Source organism: Phragmites australis, chromosome 18 (genome assembly GCF_958298935.1).
Source record: "Phragmites australis chromosome 18, lpPhrAust1.1, whole genome shotgun sequence".
In the NCBI taxonomy this organism is placed as follows: Eukaryota; Viridiplantae; Streptophyta; class Magnoliopsida; order Poales; family Poaceae; genus Phragmites; species Phragmites australis.
This window is the reverse complement of record NC_084938.1, coordinates 24,654,320-24,674,838: the sequence shown is the minus strand read 5'-3', so window position 1 is coordinate 24,674,838 and position 20,519 is coordinate 24,654,320. Positions and strand designations below refer to the sequence as shown.

Sequence of the window (20,519 nt, the reverse complement as noted above, 5' to 3'; positions counted from 1 at the left end):
CATGATTCGGTTGGAGATCGGATGCTGGTCTCACGTGGGGCTTCTAGATAATTTTTTCCCTTGCACTTTGTATTGGATTTGTGAGGATCTCTGGTGGTTTGGCTTGGAGACAGAGGCATGCAGAGTGCGGCTGTTGTGCTGCGATACTGGGAGAGAGGAAGAAGAAAGCACGTGGCCTGCTTTCTGCTGCCGAGAGGAAGGAAATAAGCATGGGCCGGCCTGGGCTTGCTGGGGCCAGAAGGGAGAGAGCTCGGGCCGAAATGCTATAGCCCAGAGAAAAAAAAGCAGCGGCCAGGGTGAAGTGAGGGGTCGCATCGTGGGCTGTTGCGGCCCAGTGAAAGCAAGCCTCCCCTATCATTTCTCCTTTTTTATATTTATATTGTTATATATATGGATATTGTGCGACCTCACCACAAAATACCGTCGTACAAGACACTCACAACTCATACCACAACTAGATCTAATCCACCGGTGTGCTCGCCCGCTCTGTCGCCCCGAGCTGGCCTCCTCCCCATCACGTTCGGTCGCTCTAGGCCGACCCTCCCTCTGCCAGTCTGCTCACGTGTCGCATTGGGTAGGGAGGATGGAGGAAAAGGGCGAAGCCCCTGCTGGCGTCCATTGGGCCCTGCTGGTGGTGCGCAGGTAAAGAACCTGGCGGAACCATGGAGCCTCCATACGAGTGTGGCTAGAGGCCCAATCGCTGCGCGCAGAGGAAGGAGGAGACCGAAGGCCCTGCCTTGGTCGTGCCGCCCGTCAAGATTGCGCATAGGAGGCCGCCGAGCTCTATGTATGTGTATCCCCTCCACTTCTCCTTGTGGTTCGACCTATGTTTTGTTGCTCTGGCCATCGAGCCATTGAGGCAAGCTCCAATCGACCATTGCGTCGTTGTTGTCGAGATTTTGTGGGATGCTGATTTATTACTTCGGCTCGCCTCACCGCAATGCTGTCGAGACTTGTGGGCGGAGAGCCAAAGACCGGGAGCAAGAAGACAGATGAAGGAAGGAAGAGGCGTGGGGAAGACGCACGGCGGGCGGATCCCGCGTATGAGCAGGTGCGCCAACACCATGGGGATGAGGAGTAGGTGGGGTATGAGGCGGGTCAGCGCGCAGGGAGCGGAGGTTCCTGGTCCCCAACAGATGTCGGGTCCCCGCCGGGGCTACAGGCGGAGGTGATTTTGAACCCGATTTGAGTTTCAGAACTGGATCGGGTTTTAGGGTTCAGGTCGGATGTGGGCGGTCAAAACCCGATAGGGGCAAACCCATTGTCATCCCTATCTGTAGGAGCCAAGCAGCAGGTCATCAGATGAGTTCCAAAACGTGAAGTAGGATGCAAGAATTAGATTTAGATTTCCACATGATACGAACAGAATCCAATCAAGGTATGCACATTAAATTTCAGGCCAATTACTGGCACGTATGTACTGTATGTATATTTACATGCTTTACCAGCAAGAATCCTCCAACCAGTGCTTCTGAAGCAACTAAGAATCCACCCAGATGTACACATGCCACGAGCATTCTTACCGCCCGCTCCATGCTTCAAGAACACCATGGAACACTTCAGCCACCAGGTCCCTCTCCGCCGTCTGCAGGAACACGTTGAAATCGTCGTGCATCTCGTACACCTTCCTGAAATCCACCAGGAACCTCAAGCAGCTGCCCTTGAGCTTCGGCAGCCGATACAGATGCGCGGTCTGGAGCCTCTCGAGCACGTTGCCCGTGTCGATGTCCTCCACCAGGCTCTCGTGGCACGCCTCCCTGAGGTCGGCGACGTCGTACTTGTCGGCGGCCCTGAGGAGGGCCAGCCTGTTGGCGAGGAACTCCTCGCCGCGCACGTCGCCGTAGATGTAGTTGAGGAAGGCCCGGCACGCGTCGAGGGACATGTCGGAGATGTCCACGGTGGAGAGCTCCTTCTCCCTGAGGTCGTGCGAGAACATGCTCCGGAAGACGGGTGAACGCGTCGCCAGGATCGCGCGGTGGGCTCTTACACTGCCGTCGGCGGCGTTGATCGTGATATCGGTGAGGATGTCCTCTTGCAGCATCCGAGCGAGGGCTGAAAGTGCGGTGTTGTCTGAAGACTGCTTGATCAGCTGGGAGAACCAAATCGAGGCTGGTTCACCACCCTGAAATGCAGTTCAGGAAAATGAGGCGAGACACAAGCACAAGAGGTGAATACAGATTACTTTTTTATGTTGTTTCTTGTCAGTGAAATTCTTCCAGTAACTGATCTGGACAAAGGAGACATATATCACTTGGTACATCTTGTAGAATATTGATTGAAGTGTCCTGGTTAATGGACCAAAGCTCTGGCTCTGCTCTCCTAAAATGTACTGTAACCATGTCTGCCTCCGTCTCGTAGGGTGTTGTTAGTCGATGATATCAGTAGTTTTTTCTTTTTGGCGAACCAGAAAAAGTTTGGATCATTACTTGTAATATTTGCAAACTTTAGTTACAAAGAAAGGTAGTATTGTTCTGATATTAGGTCGAATTTGAGTGACAACTGACAGCAGATGTCTGTTTTAGGTTTCTGTTATGCTTACTACACCTTCTGATTTTCTGACGAAACATCTCCAAATGTGATACTGACATCACACATAATTTCAACCCAACGACAATTCACAGATCAGGGGTTGTTTATTTCAACGCACGAAAGCAGCTATTAAAGTTTCTGTGCCATGTTAATGACTATGAGCATGTCCAAGATTATTTCAGGTGACTCAAGGGTGTCACTCCACGTACCCTACTAACTAATAATGTTGTTGTACCAAACATTGATAAAACAGAATAAGACAGTGAGAGCTTACAGATGGATCTGCAACCTTCAGGTCAAGAAACTCTATCTCAACCACAAATCTGCCTGTAACTGTACTATCAATTGACCACACAAAACCGTCGTGTTTCAGCTGCTTGTCAAAAATTCCTGTATATTTGAAATTCAGTTGTTAGTCGGAAATAAGTAACATACGCCGTCACTCCACACTTGCTTTGTGCACTCTGATTAGTGAGCAGAACTCAGCTTGAAATCACAATAACGCCTCCAGTTTGTAACCTGACTGATCATTTCTATGTTCAATAAAATAAAATTTTGTATTGCTTGGTGTGTGCTACTCAATTTATGCATATATTATTGTAGCCAAACGAACTGCTGCCTGCTGGTGTTCCTTTCCTTTTCAAAATGACTAACTTACACATTGGTAAATTCAAACATATCTCTATTGTTTGGACACATCAAGATAACGTTCATCACAATCACAGGGAGAGAATAGCAGAGAGCCTCTATTAGTAGAAGAAACTTACCTGGGTGAACTATGGTCTTTTGATTAGGAGGAAAAGATATGAGAAGTTTGGTGACAAAGGAAGCTATTGGGGCTGGAGGCGCATCCTTGTTAGAGTTTGAGTTCTCTGCAAAGAGCTTAACACAAGTTTGCTTGTTGTTTCTCTCCACACATAGGTACCTGCATATCGCAGGACGAGTAAGTTGGTTCGTGAAAGAACTCTTGATGATTTTAAATATGTCAGAGTGGGAGGATGACCTTATTTCTTTCACAAATTTGAGGAAGCATACAAATTAATCAAAGTTTTTTTCTAAGTAATACCGGAAAGGAATCATTAAAAGCGGGTGTTCAAGAAAGTGAAACTTTTGTCTGAAATATCTTTGGTTCCAAGCCAAGTCACCAAATGTGTGACTAAATATGTGACTAAATATAGGTTGGTGAAGAAATGTATACAAAACTAACTAAAAGGAAGTTCACCAGTCTTGGCTTTGAATTATAGAATTAAAGCGGATATATCCAAAATTAGCATTATCTAAAAAAAGCATCCAAAATTAATGAACAAGGTGGCAAACTGAAAAAACTATTACACTGGAACCGCCATCAGATATTCCTGATATAGCCATGCTTCTGTGCTCCCAAGAAAAAGAAACTGAACTTCTTCCAGTCTGAACCGGATAAACACAAACATCTACTGAAATCAAAACCACCACACAGTTGAATAGCTCAGTTGTTTCAGAAGTACTAACTACAATACCAAACAGAGAATGAAAATAATCTAAGTAATTTGCTACTTCTCCACTCACTTTGCACTAACAGGCAGACTGACAATACCTGGACTCGTAAACCACCTCCAGGAACCTCAAATTGATGAAAACAACAACGAGCCAGGATTCACAAGCACAGGCGTTTCCATGTCAGATTACCCCCAACGGAAAAATTAAAGTTCATGCCAAATTCAACTCAAAACGACTGCAACGAACCACAGAGCAAAAGCAGCTAAACTAATCGCTCCCAAAGTTTCAAACTTTCGCACCCAGCAGCAGCATCAAATCTGGAGAGAGGGGGAGGGGATGAATGCTCAGTGGTGCAGAGACGGACCAGTTCCAGAGGCCGATGCGGAAGGGGAGGGACTTGCGGTAGGTGTAGCAGGGGAGCGCGTCGACGCGCCATTGCGCGAGCCTCGGCGCCGCCTCCACGCGCGCCCCGTCGGTCATGGCCCCCCACGTCGCCGCCACCGCCGCCACCACCTCATTGACGCAGCCCAGCAGCCCCAGCGCCTCCCCCGCCTCCTTCCCCAGGTTTCCTCCCTCCTCCCCCACACCCCCTCATGTACTACTCTACAGAGCCAACGCCAAGAACTCAACCTCACCACCGAGACACCTGATTGGACACGACGGATGCGCGCGCCAAGAACTGGTGGGACTGGTTGCTTTGCTTGTCCCGGTTCTTGGCGGGTGCAACGGAGTGGATGGTGTGTGGGGTGGCGCCGTGGCGGCTATATGGTGGTGGAATGGAGAGAGAATTAATTCGCCACGCAACGCAATGGCATGGAAACTAGCTTACTTCTACGCGAGTCTGAAGATGGATGGTGAACGCTTTGATAATTTGCCTGTCCCCTTTTAGCCTATCTATCTGCTTGTCTTATAGAGCTCTGATTTTTAGATTCAATTTAAATTTAATGTTTGTAATAAATATAAAGTGATGTAAGTATATATTTTTAATTTAAAATGTAAATAAGTTGACTTATATAAATATTTTTAGTGTACACGCAGTTTCAACTCTAGCTTCGTAAATTTGTAGAGCTATATATATCTTGCTAAAAACTTCTTGACGCTAAGCTCTGTCTAACAAACTCATAGTATTTAGCCCTGTCGCTTCCACTCTATCTTAGGAACTACTCCAACCCTTTTAGTACTTTTTTTTTTTTGCAGAGGTTTACACTTGCAATGATCATTTCATCCTTTGTTCATGAATTTGTTGATTTGGTCATGCAGATGCATGCTCTCAGAACAGACACAGAAAATGATGGTCACCTACTGGCCGCAGAAGAGCGATTATTCTGCGCCTGTAAGTATCCTGTATGTATCTATCTAGTACCTTTATCTATGGACCCTTGATTTGTTCTTTTTTTAACTGAAAGATTTGTTTTCTCTTGACTTTAGAATTCATCAAAGTGTCGCCCTTGCTTCCCCACCTCTCCTCCTGAATTCGTTTTCCACAGCACTTGCTGAGGCTCATGCAGCAAGTTGGATTAAACAAGGAGGGAAAGAATCAAGAACGTAATTATTGTTGCTGAGATACGCACTGCCCGGTCAGGGGGCAAAGTTTCTTGGGTGCAAAATCTAATATTTTCCCGAGGAAAAACCGCGCACTTATGCCTTGTATTGCATGCAACCTAAGCAAGCAGTGAGCATCACTGCAGAGAATCCAGACGCAGGGGTTAACAGGCCATTGTCACATGAACATGACAGAAATAATAAGAACGAAGAACCTCATAAGCCTTTCTTGCTGTCATATTCTCTGTTACTCTCTCAGATCATAATACACATTATTTTGAAAAAGGTTTGATCAATTTTTTAAAACTTTAACTTATAATAGTTTTTAAAATATTTAGTTTAGAAATATTAAAATTATATGTGTAAATTTATCTTTTAAAAAATACTTTTATAATATCATAGATTCAACAGATTTTGTAAATATATTTAAATAGAAAATAATAATCAGAGCTATATGGTGAAAACAACTGTTATCCAAAATGATATGTATTTACTTTCTCGGTTCAAAAATATAGGACATATTGTGTTTTAAAACAGTCATCAAAAATAAACTTTGACCGTTAATTTTCTCTTATAATATATTATTAATTGCTATAAAATCAAAATCATATTAAAAGAATTTTAAAATACAAATCTACTGAACTAAATTTTGTATACTAAACAAATTTTGCAAAAACTAACAGTAAAATATCAAAAGCCAGAAGACAAAAACTAGAAAAGCTAGAAATCAAAAAGTCTTTAGCTCAGCTAAACGTGAAGCCTGATGTTGCAGTATGCTCTATGGAGATCCCCAGTGGACGAGGAAAGTATCTGCACGATTCTACGTGGGGCCCCCGCGCTGTTGCCTCCTGGATTCTCCCTCTGAACCACCCCCACGTCCCAAGATGACAAGTAATCGGTGGGCCCAAGTTGGGATCTTTGATTCTCTCTGGCTGCGCCGATGTGGCGGCTTGTGTACTGCAATAGCAAACGTCGTCGATCAACCGAAATATTTTTAAGTAGCACTCACGTCTCTTTGTTTTAGCTTTATACGAGAATTCAGTTTAGGATGTAGTATTTATGAAAGCTATTTATATATGATTGTGTATTGTGAGATTTTATAATATAATTTGAGTTACTCATGTCTGTTTTTTATTTTTACTTTTGGGCTAGAATCTATAAGCATATTTAAGCTCTGTTTTTACTGTAGATTGTCATAATCTAAATTCTGTGTATAAATTTCATTAGATTGTAGATTGTGAGATTTCGCAGTATAATTTTATATGTGGATTCTGAGAATAAACTTTTAGATTATAATTGTTTGTTTTTTATATTTGTTTTTAGGGCTAGAATTCATAATTTGAATAAGAAACAAATAGAACCTTAATAGTACAAGTATACTTAGACAGAGAAGATTATGGGACTACTTCGATGACTAACCTGCAGATTACTCTTCAAACTCGTTCGGAGTCTAGGAATCGCTCTCAAATCTCAATCCCTATAGCATGTAAAAACCGAAATGTTCATGTGAAAATTCTGTAAAATTCATGTGTTCCGACCCGACATGAACTAGAGAAACAGAATCACTCGTACCCTAATCATCTAGAGCGAAGAGTCAAAACAAAACCGTGCCAATTTTGACAATAAATTATGGCTGACGGTTAAACCGTTCGACACCTCCAAGCAATAGGTTTCATTTATGAGCATGGATCCAATGGATTGTTACTCCTACACAGTCTCTCTAATGAATATCTGTTGCCCCCTAAATCAAATCATATTACCTTTCGTTCGTTTCCTACACTCCATTGTACTATAGTCACTATAACCTAGTCGCTCACGTTTCATACGATTTAGAAACAAGTGTTTGCTGCATGCCTAACTCTACGACTGATTCCTGATTCGGTTCATCGTCTAACAGAGTATCCCAGGTACCTAGGTCTGCTACAGAAATCAATGGCATGATTAGTTGTCTATACGAGAGTTTTGCTCGTAAGTATTGTATATTCAAATTAAATAGAAATAGGTTGATTAGAGTTATATTTATTTAAAAAAAGAGTGTTTAATTGATTGTATCTATCTAGATAGATCAAATTGAGTTTCTGTTTGGTTGATCAAATCTAATGTCATATGAGTGGATGTAAGAATCAAGATTATAATTGATTGTTTACATGAAGGTAATTTTATGATATTGACAAATAAATTTGTCTATATAAATAGATGAAGAAATTTACATCTATCGAACCAGATTACAAATATATATTTATATCTACTAAATCAAATTAAAATAATACAGACAATTAAACACACTTCTTAAAATTATAGGCATCCGCTGCTAGGCCAAAATCCTACTACACGTGTAACCAATAAAACCCGCAAGTGCATTCCGTTGGATGTATCTTAGAAGTATTGGCCAGTCATGCTTGGAGGTCAGTGGATGACTAGAATTACTGGTCAATTCGCTTGATGGTGCGTAGTAAGATGACCAAAAAAGGGGCAAGTTGGTGAGTGGAGACAAAGATTCGGATCAGATGGTGCAACTAACTTTGTCAGGGCAGTGACCTGGTGGCCCAACCTCCAGTTTTTTGCCGTGTTCACCGTGCATTGGCTGCAGCGACGTACGCGTTGCGCGGCAATTGCAACTTGGCAGCATGCAACTGCACACGAGCGCTTGATCTGAGCCGTCCATTTCTAAATCCAACCGTCCCTTGATTTGCGATCCCTGGAATGCACAGAAGTTTCATGACTCTGCTTCCATCTCTGTCCGGGAACAGTACGTACCAAGTGCCTGTATTTTGTGCTCAACTGAACAGATCCAGGAGCTGGACATTTACATGTCCACATGACAGAAACACGGTCCTCCTATACCGCAGCAGCCATCGCTTGGACTACTGACAGTAATCTAAGAGGTGCTAACCTAAATATTATTTATTTTGTGATAACAATCTAGTGATGGTTATTTATTTTTTGTCAAGAGATGAGTGCTCATGTGGCAGATAACGAGGGACAGATGTGCAGGCCTGCAGCCTACAACTCATGTCCCGGAAAATGACATGGTGATTCATAATTGGGCCTGCACCTGCCCTTCGCAGGTTTTCCACCGGATTGTTTTTCCCTGTGTCTACATCGCATTCGATAATCAGGCTGCTGAATCGCTGGAATTTTGATCAGAGGAAGTCCTTGATTTTGCTGGCCATTGGCCCAACGTTGTTCAGAGCATGGTAGCTCTCACCTGGTTTCTGTTCTCAGCAGTGTCTCAGAGTTCTCCTGCTCATTGTTCAGAAAAGAAAAGTGTCAGAGAAAACATCCTTGTTGAAAAATGAAAAGGGTAGTAGCTTGTATTTAGCGAGAATTATTAGACTCGTAAATTTGCATGCCTGATTATCACATGACACTGATCCCCTGCTCCAACTGCACGGGACTGCACTAACTTAAGTTGATCCACAACCAACCATGCTCAGATCCAACAGTCTGCGTGCCTTTCATTTGCCTCCCTACCGTTCATTCTTCCGGTTTGGTTGGTGACTAACTATATCATAATTAAGGTTAGATAAAATGTGGCTACTATAAAAAGTATGGTAAAAAAATAAACGCCACACTTATGAAAAAGTTTAGCACCAAAATGAGTATGACATACAGAATAGAGGGTTAAAAAAATTAACAAACCATATTTATAATGTTAAACTAAACACATATCTAACAAAATTAGGCAACCATAGTCTTCGTCCCAACTTGCCACGGAACACGCCGTGGCCGGTAGGCAATGGCTGCAGCACTGACATCTGTGCGACGTGGACCAGACCATGGCTGGGAGCTCGTGATGTGTTGTCAAGGCCGCAGTGGATTACGTACCGGCGATGCAGACGCGATGGAGATGGCAATAATCACCACCTGTAATCTGATCATTAAGACGTAAGTGCAGCACGGGAAATGAACTGCTGGTAGCTCATGGTTCCAGCGCACGAATGCGTAGGTCCCTGGGTCCTGAACTATCAGGTTAGTTTTGTTAGATTGAGTTGGTTCAAGATTTTGATCGTTGTTTTGGTTGGCCTCGTATGTTTAGTATATCTATTGTCAGCAGTCAATGATATTAGAGTTTACTATCGTTAAATTTCTCAGCATTGATAAGTATATCATTTATTATTGAAAAATTTAATCTTAATAAAACACATCATAAGTAAATATAAATTTTAATCCTTACTAAATAAATGTACAACAAACTCCACTAACTATCCTAACCAATATTAGATCATCTCCAAAGATTCCCGTCAAAGACTAAAATTCTTTCATAAAAATATTTTAGTTTCTTTTAACGCTCTAACGGTTTTTCTTTATAATTCTTGTCACGAAGATATTTTTAAGATCATTCTCTTTATAACAGGATTCTTTCCTTTTGTTTTACGAATTTCTTTCAAAAGTAAATAGTTAGAGATGATAAAAAATAAAGAAAATAAAAACGCAGAGGAAAATTGAAAAAGAAACGAAATAGAAAGAATATAGTTGAATATATCGCTCGGAACGTCCGGGAAACGGGGTCGAGCTGGGGAGTTCGTTGGGTACTCCCTGACAGTTGGGTCCCGATTGCCGGATTTAGTGGTTCAGGGCCCACCCGCGAAACTCCCGGCGGCCCAAATCCGAGCCCAGGAAGCAACCTGCCTATCTCGGCAAGGCTCGCCGCTCGCGTCCCCAGAATGGAACTCGAGTGTTTCGATCGCTCCGCTCGTTTTCACAATCCCGCCGCCGGAATTCAGTTGGGCTTCTCGCTCCCGCAGCGGTTTCCTCCTCCGCCAAGAGTTCCGCGCAATGTGGGTGGATATATCTCCAGGATTTACCTGCCTATTTATTATCTATTTCTATCTAGGTTTTGGTCTGCTTATTTAGGCGGTTGGTTGCTCTGATCTTCCTCCTCCTCCTCAGTTCTCATCTGTTCTTGCGATCGAGGGGATTCTTTCTTCTCCCAGGTCTTGGTGCGCGGCCTTGTTAAACCCTATCTTTTCTTTCTTTCTTTCTCTTGCCACGTGGTCTCCAAAGATTGTTTCTTGCTCGTTTTCTGGTCTCGAAAGATTGCTAATTTTTTGTGGGTTTCTGGCTGTGCCGCTGTGTGGTTGCTTCGTTGTTCAGAGATCGATTGGGAAGGAGGAGGCCATGGGATCGTTCTTCTCCAAGGAGAATCCGTCGGGGCGGCGGCCGTACGACTACAACCACAACCACGCCGCGCCGAGAGGTGGGAACAATCGGTACGCCAAATTCGGCGACGATTACCACACCCTGGAGCAGGTGAAGTTGATCGGTTTATGTTTATACATGCTCCTTGCATTTTCGCATGTTCTTGCTGCGTAGTACGGTTCTTTGAAAAAAGAATTGCTGCATCGTACGGTGGACGGTGGTATGTATGGATCGACCTTGTTGTTTGATTCAATGTGGGTGGGAGTAGTGCTGGCGTGCATGAGATGCGATTTGATCTAGTCTTGTTGAATCTTGATGCTCTAGTGGACTGGAAGTTGATTACTTCATTGTGTTTATTGGGCTAAGAATTAAGAGCATCCATACTTCAATGCATGAAGAATTTTAGATTATTTATGTGTTGCCAAAGTCGGTGTCCTGCTTATTGGGTTAAAAATCAAGAGCATCCATATTTCTCTGCATGTGAATTTTATATTGTCTGTGTGCTGCCAAAGTTGGTGTCCTGCTTATCTTTGATAATTCTTAAATGTGCGAAGGCTTGCAAGTGTCTTGATCCTTCAAGTAAATCTGTAATTATTGATATTAAGTTATTGTCGAATGTGTTTTTGTCCCACATAAAACTGTGGACGCGTAAGTCTGATACAGACCCAGTTGTTTTTGGAATGTCCAGTATGCATAGTGTTACTAAGCCTGGTTTCTTACCAATGGAATTATCTTTTTGAATGCCTTCTACCATGTGGTTCAAACGAATCGGATTTTTCTTTTGTTACTCTGATTTATGGTTCCATTTAGTTATACTGAGCCTTTTGGAATGTTATCTTGCTGTCCTCCCTTTATTAATCTAGGTTACTGATGCTCTTGCACATGCTGGTCTGGAGTCCTCAAATCTGATTGTTGGAATTGATTTCACGAAGTCCAATGAATGGACAGGTTCGTTTGAGCCTTATCATCTCATTACTTTGTGAACGTCCACTAGAGTGCTTTCAAATTTTCTTTTTTCTTTCTTTGAAAAGAACTTATGATTACTGTTTGTAAGCAGGCAAATTGTCCTTCAACAACCGGAGCTTGCACGCAACGGGAGACATTCCAAACCCATATGAGCAAGCTATATCCATCATAGGGAGAACCCTCGCTCGATTTGATGAGGACAACCTGATACCATGCTTTGGATTCGGTGATGGTCAGTTCTAACATGCTTTGACTCGAAAATCTTTTTACACAATACTGCATTTATTAACAGTTTAAATTTCATATTACAGCAACTACTCATGATCAGAAGGTATTTAGCTTCTATCCTGATAACCAACCGTGTGATGGCTTTGAACAAGCACTTGGTCGATACAGAGAAATTGTTCCACATCTTCGTTTGGCTGGTTGGTGCATCATTTTGGTTTTAAGATTTAAATATAGCATATAAGGTTTATTTAGCTGATATGTTTTGGTTACTCTCAACAGGTCCAACTTCATTTGCACCAATGATTGAGACTGCTATTGGAATTGTGGATAGTAGTGGTGGCCAGTACCATGTCCTGCTTATAATAGCAGATGGACAGGTTTTTTCTTGTGCTATTAACCCATTTCTTTTAGGGCTAGACAAATTGTTTGTATCACAATTTCCTGTCTGCTGGATTACAGCTTACAACATGTACTGCTCTAGTTATGATTTCATTTCAAATTTGCCAGGTCACACGCAGTGTTGAAACGGGCAATGGACAGTTGAGCCCACAGGAAAGGGAGACTATCGATGCCATTGTGAAGGCTAGGTAACCATATACCTGATTTAGTTCTGTGATTAAGACTGTTCTTATTATCATATCAACTAGTGCATTGCTAATTTGCCATGCTGAGATCAAATATTTCAACATAAATACTGCATTGTTGCAGTGACTACCCGCTATCGATTGTGCTTGTTGGAGTTGGTGATGGACCATGGGACATGATGAGGAAATTCGACGACAACATACCTTCTCGTGCATTCGATAATTTCCAGGTAAATTCTCTTGTCAATCTCTGATACGATGGCATGCATATTTATGTCAATTATGAGAAAGATTAATTAATGCTGGTGCAATGCAGTTTGTGAACTTCACAGAGATCATGTTAAGACCTATAAATACCAGCAAAAAAGAGGCAGAATTTGCTCTTTCAGCACTGATGGAGATTCCAGCACAGTTCAAAGCAGCAATGAACCTCCAGCTTCTTGGGTATTTTACTTACCTAGTACTCAAAACCACACTCATTTCTGGAGATTTAGATCCCTTGTCTTTTTGTAGCAGTGATATCAATTGTTTTCTTTTCCTTTTCTTTTTGGTAGAAGACGAAGAGGATTTTCACATCAACCAGTGGTACCTCCTCCTGTCAGTGATCGGCGACAGTACTCTGGATGCACCGCAGTCAAACAGACCGAATCTACTAGCTATGGATCAGTACCAAAAACTGCATCAGCGCCTCAACATGACAGTGATGTAGGTGATCAACAGGTACGTGCGATGTGTCAGTGTCTTTGAAACAATGAAGACCGACGTTCCAATTGTATGTTTCACGCTTTTATCCCATGCTGAACTCCTGTTCTTCAGACTTGTCCAATCTGCTGGAGTCAAGCAAAGAACCTTGCTTTTGGGTGTGGGCATCAGGTATCAGAGTGAATTGAAAATGCATCCTAAAATTTCTTTAAGATGGTCCATCATCATCTATGAACCTATAACCGATAATGCCTTGGCATGCAGACGTGCTCTGAATGCGGGAAGAATCTGAAGGTTTGCCCCCTGTGCCAAAGGGAGATCTCCACAAGAATCAAGCTTTACTGAAGCCCTTGAGAAGCTCATGTACAATCACCATCACAATAAAACCTTTGACATTATTAAATAGGTGGTTTTGAAAGCAAGCACACTGTAAATACAGGGTCGTAGTGTTGGTGCTCAAACTTACTACTGGTGTCTGGTTATGGGATACAATTCTTTTCTTCTTTCGAGATGTTATAGCATACAGTCATTAGCAGAAGAAATGATCCATGCCAAATAATGTGGTATTCTATAAGCGTACATTCATACCACTCGCAATGGTTTTTGAGGTGCGAGTGATTTATGTTAGCAATCATTGTATGTTTGAGCAAAGTGTCGCATTCCATAGATTGGTGTGTTGTACTGTCATCTCACAGGTGAAGCAGAGGTCATCGTGATGTGCCGTACGTCTGTGTGTCAACCAGTATAGCTGCTGACTTGCTGCACTGAAGTTTTATAAGCAATTATCTGGAGCAAAGGTCTCGATCCAAAAGTCCTGAAAACTATGAACTGCTTGTCAGAAATTCGGTGTGAATTCACGAATCAGCTCCGTAAGGAGCGGAAGAAGATGGCTACCAATACGGTGTATGTAACATCAGCATGATAGTGTTTTATCCCAGTGACACGCACACGCACACGCACACGCACGAACCATGCTGGCTGATGCGGACAGCACCAGATCTGATTCTGCAATAAAATTACAACAACGAACAACGGGCGTACCTGATCGAGATGGCAGCTGGAACCGTAATTGTTCTTGTTCACGAAGCCGTGCTGAGCTCGGTGAGCCTGCATGACTCCCTCAATGCCAACCAGGAGGCACGCCAGCCACAGTGGCGTTGCCTCTCAGATGGCATTCAGGGAGCCAGGCAGCATTAACCATCAAGCTCATCTTGTTTACATGGTTCTCTTCCAGAATCCATGGTGAAGCAGCGCATCTGCTGAACGACAGTTACGAACTGAAACAGCTCGATTCTTTCCTTTTCTTTTTGAAGGAACTGAAACTGCTCAAGAAAGTACGGGGGCGCAGAAGATACAGGACTGTCAGGACAGGGCATACCTTGACTTCCCAAATGAGGCACACGCCATGACACCAGAGGTTTCAGCATTGCTCAAAGCAGAAATGCGAGGAGGTCTCTTGCTGTATGATGGTAGAAACAAAGGTGCGAGGCAAGGAAGACACATAGGAGGGAGGAGGACACGGTGCAATAGCCATACATCCATGTGAACGAATGGGTTGGCACCCTTGGCCATCTTGCTCGAGCAGCCAGCTCGTCACAGGGCCTCGTGCACCGGACGCGGCCAACAGATGGCAGCTGTGGATGATGCTGGCCTGGCCTGGCCTGCCCGCCCCTCCTCACCTCCGGCTTTTGACCGTCAGGCTACCTGTAACTCGAGCTGCCAGCCGAGCGGCCTCTGAGCCTGTGGCTCCTCCGGCAGCTGGTACAGTGCGCCTAGCTGTAGTTTCGCCGATGCTTGGCTCGGGCAAGCGGCCAAACGCTAGGCGCTGTGGACAGGGAGCTCGCTCGGCTGGATAGCGGACGATTCCTTCACTGGCTTACAGGTCAGGGGTTGTCGGGTATAGGATTCAGGAACATGCAGGCCAGATCAGCCGAGATATCTTTTCTCCTTGGCCGCGCGGGGGACAGTCGGTGAACCCGTCGCCTCCGAGGCCGCGCTGCGGAGCGGGAGAGGCGGAGGCGAGCTGTTGGTACGCCGCGTCCTCGTTCGCTTCCGGCGACAAAGCCGGCCCAGGCTGGCGCGGGACGCCCGTGCGGCTGTGGCACATCCGCCGATGAGATTTGAGACTGCCTGTGTTTTGGTTGACGAGCTTGTCATTTCGCTCTCTATTTCTACAAAAGAAGAGAACCGCTCTACATCCACCATCTACATGCAATGCACTCGGCTGGAATCGAAGGAGAATTATTTTCGTTCAACTAAAGGCGGAGATGGAAACGGGGAAGGAAACACGAAAAGATTGCGATGCATATAGCATACCTCAGGTGGATGTGACCCAGAGTGAAGTCAAGGCTTCACTGCTGTGAAAGGGAGGAGGTCTTAGGATCATTGGATCTCCATTCAACGCGCAAAACATTATCTTCAACCCCTATTTGTTTCTTCTATCATATTTTATATCTTTTATTGTTTATCTTTGCGCCACCAATATCCCCACCGCCATCGCTCATCGCTACACTAACTAATTCATTTTGAGTTCTCACACTATCAACCTCATCCACCATCTGTAGCTCCGACGATACCACCACCGTCTTATCGTACCATCACACTATAACCTCTTTATCGGTCTGACCGTCACCCAGCCTTCCTTTAGCCCTTGAGTCACTGGTAAACTTCCTTTATCCCTTGAGTCACTGGTAAACTTTAAACCTAACTCTTTCTCTAACCTCGTCGGTGTTCACATGGGCGCCTGAAAGGTGCTTTTATAAGAGTGCGGCGCTAAGAAAACTTCTTATTTTTCCGCTGGGAAAACACACGCGATATCTCGTTCACTTCGTCTTCAGTTGCACCCCCGCCATTCCCGCTCCGACGAGCGCTCCCGCCCGCCCGCTCCGATCCCGCATGAGACCTGACCACGTTTCGCTCCTGCCTGCCCCGACCGAACACTTCCCAGCCTCTCGTCACCTCCGCTGCCGTTCGAGCCCTATTTCTCTCGATCGCTATTGGCTTCGTTGCTCCGAGGCTTCCAGTTCGTGCACCGGTCGCCGTCCTCCGCCGGCCCGTTCGTCGCGATGGGGCGCGTGAAGCTGCCGATCAGGAGGATCGAGAACAACACGAACCGGCAGGTGACCTTCTCCAAGCGCCGGAACGGGCTCATCAAGAAGGCCTACGAGCTCTGCGTCCTCTGCGACATCGACATCGCGCTCCTCATGTTCTCGCCATCGCCCTCCAGCCGCCTCAGCCACTTCTCCGGATACTGCGGGTACGCGCGCACGCATCGATCTTCCGTTCCTGAATCTGCTGCTGTTCAGGGTGCGTGGAATCAAGTGCATCTCTGATTCTTGGCTCTCTGCTGTTCAGGGTGGAGGACGTGATCCTTCGGTACATGAACCTCTCGGAGCACGATAGGGGAGAGTGAGTCTTCAAATTTCTCACACATTCGTACCATGCATTTTGTCACTAGATTCATGGATTGTTGCCGCAATGCGACTCATCTTGCTCGTTTCTTTGGCCTTTCTGATCATTGCAGAGCCATCCAAAATCGAGAGGTAAGAAGACATCGACGCTGCCTCATCCTGTATTTTTCTTCCTCTTCTTTTACCAAAGGAATTCATCACGTAACAACAACTCAGTGCAGTATCTCATCAGCATGCTCCAGCGGCTCAAACGGGAGGGCGACATGGCGACACAGCTAGCCAAGTAAGTACATGTCCTTGTCACATACCCGCTCGATCAATCACAAATCAACACCGAGTACGAGACGCTAAGTAGCAAATCCACACCGGATACACAATAATTTGGGATACAAATTGGGGAAAAAGGAAGCAAAGATTGGGGATAAGCAATTAGACTGGGATAATCAAGAGATTGGGACTAGAGAATCAGAGTTTGGGGTAGAGGAAGCATTTGGGGAGGAATGGAGCCGGACGCCATGGCGTTCTGTTCTTCTGTTCTTCGATAATCCCAGCTGCTTGTCTGTTTCCCCTTTTTAAAGACTCGGCGTTGAGCACCTGGCCCCATTAGGCAGTCCAACACCCAGCACTTGACAGTCCTATCTCTTCTTTTCCCTACACCAATTTACAAATTTACTTTCCTCCCTGGTTGTCCATGCTAATTCAGGTTTCTTGTTAGAGTATATTCAACTATTATTGTAAGATCGAATAATACAATCCATAATTATCATAATATATGCATCTTTCTACATGGTATTGAGTCGGCGACGTTCCTAAGCCACCGTTGTGCCGTCCCTAGGAGATGATATGATATCCATGATCTCTCTCGGAAGCTGTTCAACCCGTAGTTTAGTTGTGTTGCCAATCATCTGATTGGCTGTTAAGTAGAGTTTTTTTTTATCATCTTTAGATAAGGGTTTTGCTATTTTTTTTTTATCGTAGATCGGTTTGTGTTGCTCTGCTGACTCGTTGACGCTACTCGGCTATGAATTTCACCACCTCACCCTCGACCTCTGGCATTTCCTCTCCCTCCGATTATGCTGCAGTGTGACGAGGTATGCTCGTCGACACGAACCCTTCTCCATAGCCTTCTGAGTGCCCCATCTCCACGTCATCATCAAGCTAGATCATTGTCATCGGTCCATTATCCGTGAGCATGAAGTCTCGCATCACCACAAACAAGGTTGCTGCTGCCACACTTCTCAAGGCTACCAGAATCGCCACACCTTCAGTCTTCATCCACCACAACCTTGTCGTTAGAGACACGATCTCTTCACTGACTATACTTCATCTACTTTGACAACCGCGGACTTCGCTAGTACATCCCTTTTGTCGCTCTGTGCGTTGCAACTGTCTTGGAGGTCCTCTATTAGTCCATTTGAAACTGGCACACAGTTCGTGATGGTTCCTTTTTTCGCACATCTAGTAGTGGCAACATTGATGTGTGCATTCGTCCCCGACATATCCCCAGGCCTGGCAAACCCAGTGGGGTGTCTCGTCTTCGATGACTTCAACACCATCACCTTTGACATCGACCTCCTCCCCTCAAACACGTCCCCATCTACTACCTAGGTGCATTCTTGCACCCTAGCTCCATGATGCCTCCTTGCGCCCACAGCTTCACGTGCGGTTACCTCGGCAACAAAAGGGTTATCATTCACTTGAGCGATTTCGTTGGCTTCCAATCTAGTCTGAGCGTTTGCGATGCTCACGGTACGGTTAGGGGATATTAGAGTATATCCGACTGTAATGGTAAGATACAATTGATTAAAATTGACTGTAATTTATCTAATACAATTCGATCTTATCCTAAGATTGCATTACGATCTAAGTCATGGGGAAGGGTTCGTGTAATACAATCCACAATTATCATGATATATTCATCTTTCTGCATTTCGCACACACATACTCGATTTTATCTGAAAATATTGAGGTCACAACTCACCTCACATCTTAATCGCGTTTAATTGTTGGACCAAACTTGCAGCCCGGGGGCACTGAATGAAAATATCGAGGTGAGGATCGAGTCCGGAGCTTATGATCTGAAGGGTTGACACCTACATTCCTTGGTGCATCTCAACCAACGGTACTGATTCTCGATGCGTCGCAGGAGATTCAGCAGGAGATTTACGCTTCGCAGCAGCAGCTGCAGGTCGCCGAGGAACGGCTAAGGTCGGTGAACTAACCATAGTGAAAACTTGTGAAACTGAGCAATCACGGATTCTGTCTGTGTTGCCGCAGGCTGTTCGAGCCAGACCTTGCCGCGTTCGGCTCCACGAGCGAGATCGACTGGTGCGAGAAGTTCCTCATGGACGTGCTCACTCGCGTCGTCGAAAGGAAGGTAATGTACGCAGCGACGCACACCGGAAAGAGACGACTGCTCGTGAATTGCCAGTGGAACTTGCCTTGCTTAGCTGACAGAAATAGCAGTGGTACTGAACTAACCGTCACCTAACGAATTTGCAGAACTGTTTGTTGAGCAATCACATGGCGCCCTTCGATCCGACAGCGCCTGGGATGGAGGTATTTACCGAGACTTTCAGTATCCGGCCCCGTTTGAACGCAGGAGTTCTTCTTGTCGGACTCATCAGATGTTAATTTTTTCTTCTTCTGTGGATTCTCGTTGCTAAATAGGTTCTCGGATCATCTATGCATGGGAGCGTGTAAATTTTACACATGAATGAATGCATTGCAGGGGTCAAATGGGGCGCAGCTGCACGTGAACCCGGACCAGGCGGAAGGCATGGGCACGTTCGCCGGCGACGCCGCGCTGTGGGCCGCCGGCGGGGGGTCAGACCCCGGCCATCAGATGTTCGACGCATCGGACCCGTTGATCTACCTCAGGTACGTGGCTGACCTGACGCACCCGAGCAGCGTGCGCCGCCAAGCACGCGCATTACGTGGAGTTCTCCTTTTTGTTTCAGGGACCAGGACGTGTACGACGCCACGTCCCAGGTGCCCGGGCTGCACGGCGACCCGTGCGCGGCCGGTCCCAGCGCCGGCGGCGAGTGCGACGCAGAGGCGTGGCGGGAGGCGTACACCTGCACCGAGCTGCTCTCCACGCTCATCCCCGCCACGCCATTCCCTCTCATGACGGTGAGCCACCCATGCATCCGTCCAGTCCACGCCCGGTGACGCCACGACGACGAGCTGACCGTGATGTGCTTGTTGCTGGCGCTGCAGCACTGCCTGGGGCCGGACGATCAGTTCCTTCCGATGCAGGAGGGGATGCTGGCGCAGGAGCAGGTGGAGGCGTCGGCGAGCTGCTCCTACGTGCCCAGCGACGAGACCGGCACGCCCAACGTCGCCTGAGCTGACCCGACGAACTCACCAGCAGTACTTACAACATAGTAGTAGAACATATCAGAATCACAAGAGAATAATTTCATAGCTAGTGCGCACCTGTGCTCACAAGAATGAAAGCAAGGTGACGCAGAATCTGTTCATAAAGTCTCACGAAATCAGGACGCGAATCGTTCGCAGAAGTTACAATGATACAGATGACTAGACGATTCTTTCCTACCAACGGACGAATCTGGAGACCGCCTGAAGAACGGAGAGATGGCATGGTGCTCTGTTCTCCCATCGAAGGAAGATCCATCCATGTAAAGATGTGCAGTGCGGCGTCAGCTTTTTTCGTTTCTGACAAAGAAGGGCACTACAAAACTAAGGTCATGGAATGATCAAGAATGTTCCTTCCTGTTAGATGTCCAGTCGGTTTCTGTCAGCACAGATAGGTTCCTTAGCCATGAATTAACCCCAAACCTGGCTTTATTTCAAAACGGAACAGTCGGGGTGCGCCTTTTTCTCCTTTTTCCGAGGCTAAGCAACTTGTGCTAGTTGATCTCTTTCTCTGCTCAGCTCTGCTCCCGGAGCATACTTCTCATCTCCTGATATTTCG

The 20,519-nt window shown here is 45.5% G+C and overlaps 3 protein-coding genes across 7 annotated transcripts; 2 read left to right on the top strand and 1 right to left on the bottom strand.

Annotated features, from left to right (window-relative positions):
• Nucleotides 1-1,365: 1,365 nt before the first annotated feature.
• On the bottom strand, nucleotides 1,366-4,853 carry LOC133898893 (BTB/POZ domain-containing protein At1g55760-like). Of its 2 annotated transcripts, XM_062339701.1 has the most exons (5): nucleotides 4,373-4,507; nucleotides 3,862-3,965; nucleotides 3,297-3,454; nucleotides 2,804-2,919; nucleotides 1,366-2,122 (listed from the first exon to the last, which is right to left on the bottom strand). In XM_062339701.1, the coding sequence occupies exons 2-5, from the start codon at nucleotides 3,960-3,962 to the stop codon at nucleotides 1,520-1,522; spliced, it is 978 nt and encodes a 325-aa protein (XP_062195685.1). In that variant the 5' UTR covers nucleotides 3,963-3,965; nucleotides 4,373-4,507; the 3' UTR covers nucleotides 1,366-1,519. The 2 variants fall into 2 exon arrangements, with proteins under 2 accessions (XP_062195685.1, XP_062195684.1); XM_062339700.1 differs by lacking the exon at nucleotides 3,862-3,965 and having other exon boundaries at nucleotides 4,373-4,853.
• A 5,306-nt stretch (nucleotides 4,854-10,159) lies between these two features.
• Nucleotides 10,160-13,823, top strand: LOC133899637 (E3 ubiquitin-protein ligase RGLG5-like). 4 transcript variants are annotated; one of them, XM_062340663.1, is made up of 13 exons: nucleotides 10,202-10,331; nucleotides 10,444-10,493; nucleotides 10,648-10,803; nucleotides 11,556-11,640; nucleotides 11,750-11,890; nucleotides 11,970-12,083; nucleotides 12,166-12,263; nucleotides 12,394-12,473; nucleotides 12,595-12,700; nucleotides 12,787-12,914; nucleotides 13,025-13,190; nucleotides 13,287-13,343; nucleotides 13,437-13,823. In XM_062340663.1, exons 3-13 carry the CDS (start codon nucleotides 10,672-10,674, stop codon nucleotides 13,515-13,517), a joined length of 1,188 nt encoding a protein of 395 aa, XP_062196647.1. In that variant the 5' UTR covers nucleotides 10,202-10,331; nucleotides 10,444-10,493; nucleotides 10,648-10,671; the 3' UTR covers nucleotides 13,518-13,823. The 4 variants fall into 4 exon arrangements, with proteins under 4 accessions (XP_062196645.1, XP_062196647.1, XP_062196646.1 ...); XM_062340661.1 differs by lacking the exon at nucleotides 10,444-10,493 and having other exon boundaries at nucleotides 10,160-10,331; XM_062340662.1 differs by lacking the exon at nucleotides 10,202-10,331 and having other exon boundaries at nucleotides 10,338-10,493.
• A 1,852-nt stretch (nucleotides 13,824-15,675) lies between these two features.
• On the top strand, nucleotides 15,676-20,400 carry LOC133898957 (agamous-like MADS-box protein AGL66). Its single transcript, XM_062339797.1, has 11 exons — nucleotides 15,676-16,428; nucleotides 16,527-16,580; nucleotides 16,696-16,714; nucleotides 16,804-16,865; nucleotides 18,606-18,633; nucleotides 18,729-18,790; nucleotides 18,860-18,959; nucleotides 19,085-19,141; nucleotides 19,314-19,462; nucleotides 19,543-19,714; nucleotides 19,802-20,400. Exons 1-11 carry the CDS (start codon nucleotides 16,238-16,240, stop codon nucleotides 19,928-19,930), a joined length of 1,023 nt encoding a protein of 340 aa, XP_062195781.1. The 5' UTR covers nucleotides 15,676-16,237; the 3' UTR covers nucleotides 19,931-20,400.
• Nucleotides 20,401-20,519: the final 119 nt, after the last annotated feature.

Excerpts from the sequence above, each read along its gene's own strand:
- LOC133898893 (XM_062339700.1), bottom strand. The coding sequence starts at position 4,488 with ATGACCGACGGGGCGCGCGTGGAGGCGGCGCCGAGGCTCGCGCAATGG. Across the intron at positions 3,455-4,372 it reads CGCATCGGCCTCTGGAACTG|GTACCTATGTGTGGAGAGAA; the intron begins GTCCGTCTCTGC and ends TGCGATATGCAG. Across the intron at positions 2,123-2,803 it reads TGAAGGTTGCAGATCCATCT|GGTGGTGAACCAGCCTCGAT; the intron begins GTAAGCTCTCAC and ends ACTGCATTTCAG.
- LOC133899637 (XM_062340661.1), top strand. The coding sequence starts at position 10,218 with ATGGAACTCGAGTGTTTCGATCGCTCCGCTCGTTTTCACAATCCCGCC. Across the intron at positions 11,641-11,749 it reads GAAGTCCAATGAATGGACAG|GCAAATTGTCCTTCAACAAC; the intron begins GTTCGTTTGAGC and ends GTTTGTAAGCAG. Across the intron at positions 12,264-12,393 it reads TTATAATAGCAGATGGACAG|GTCACACGCAGTGTTGAAAC; the intron begins GTTTTTTCTTGT and ends CAAATTTGCCAG.
- LOC133898957 (XM_062339797.1), top strand. The coding sequence starts at position 16,238 with ATGGGGCGCGTGAAGCTGCCGATCAGGAGGATCGAGAACAACACGAAC. Across the intron at positions 18,791-18,859 it reads GTCGCCGAGGAACGGCTAAG|GCTGTTCGAGCCAGACCTTG; the intron begins GTCGGTGAACTA and ends GTGTTGCCGCAG. Across the intron at positions 19,463-19,542 it reads GACCCGTTGATCTACCTCAG|GGACCAGGACGTGTACGACG; the intron begins GTACGTGGCTGA and ends TTTTTGTTTCAG.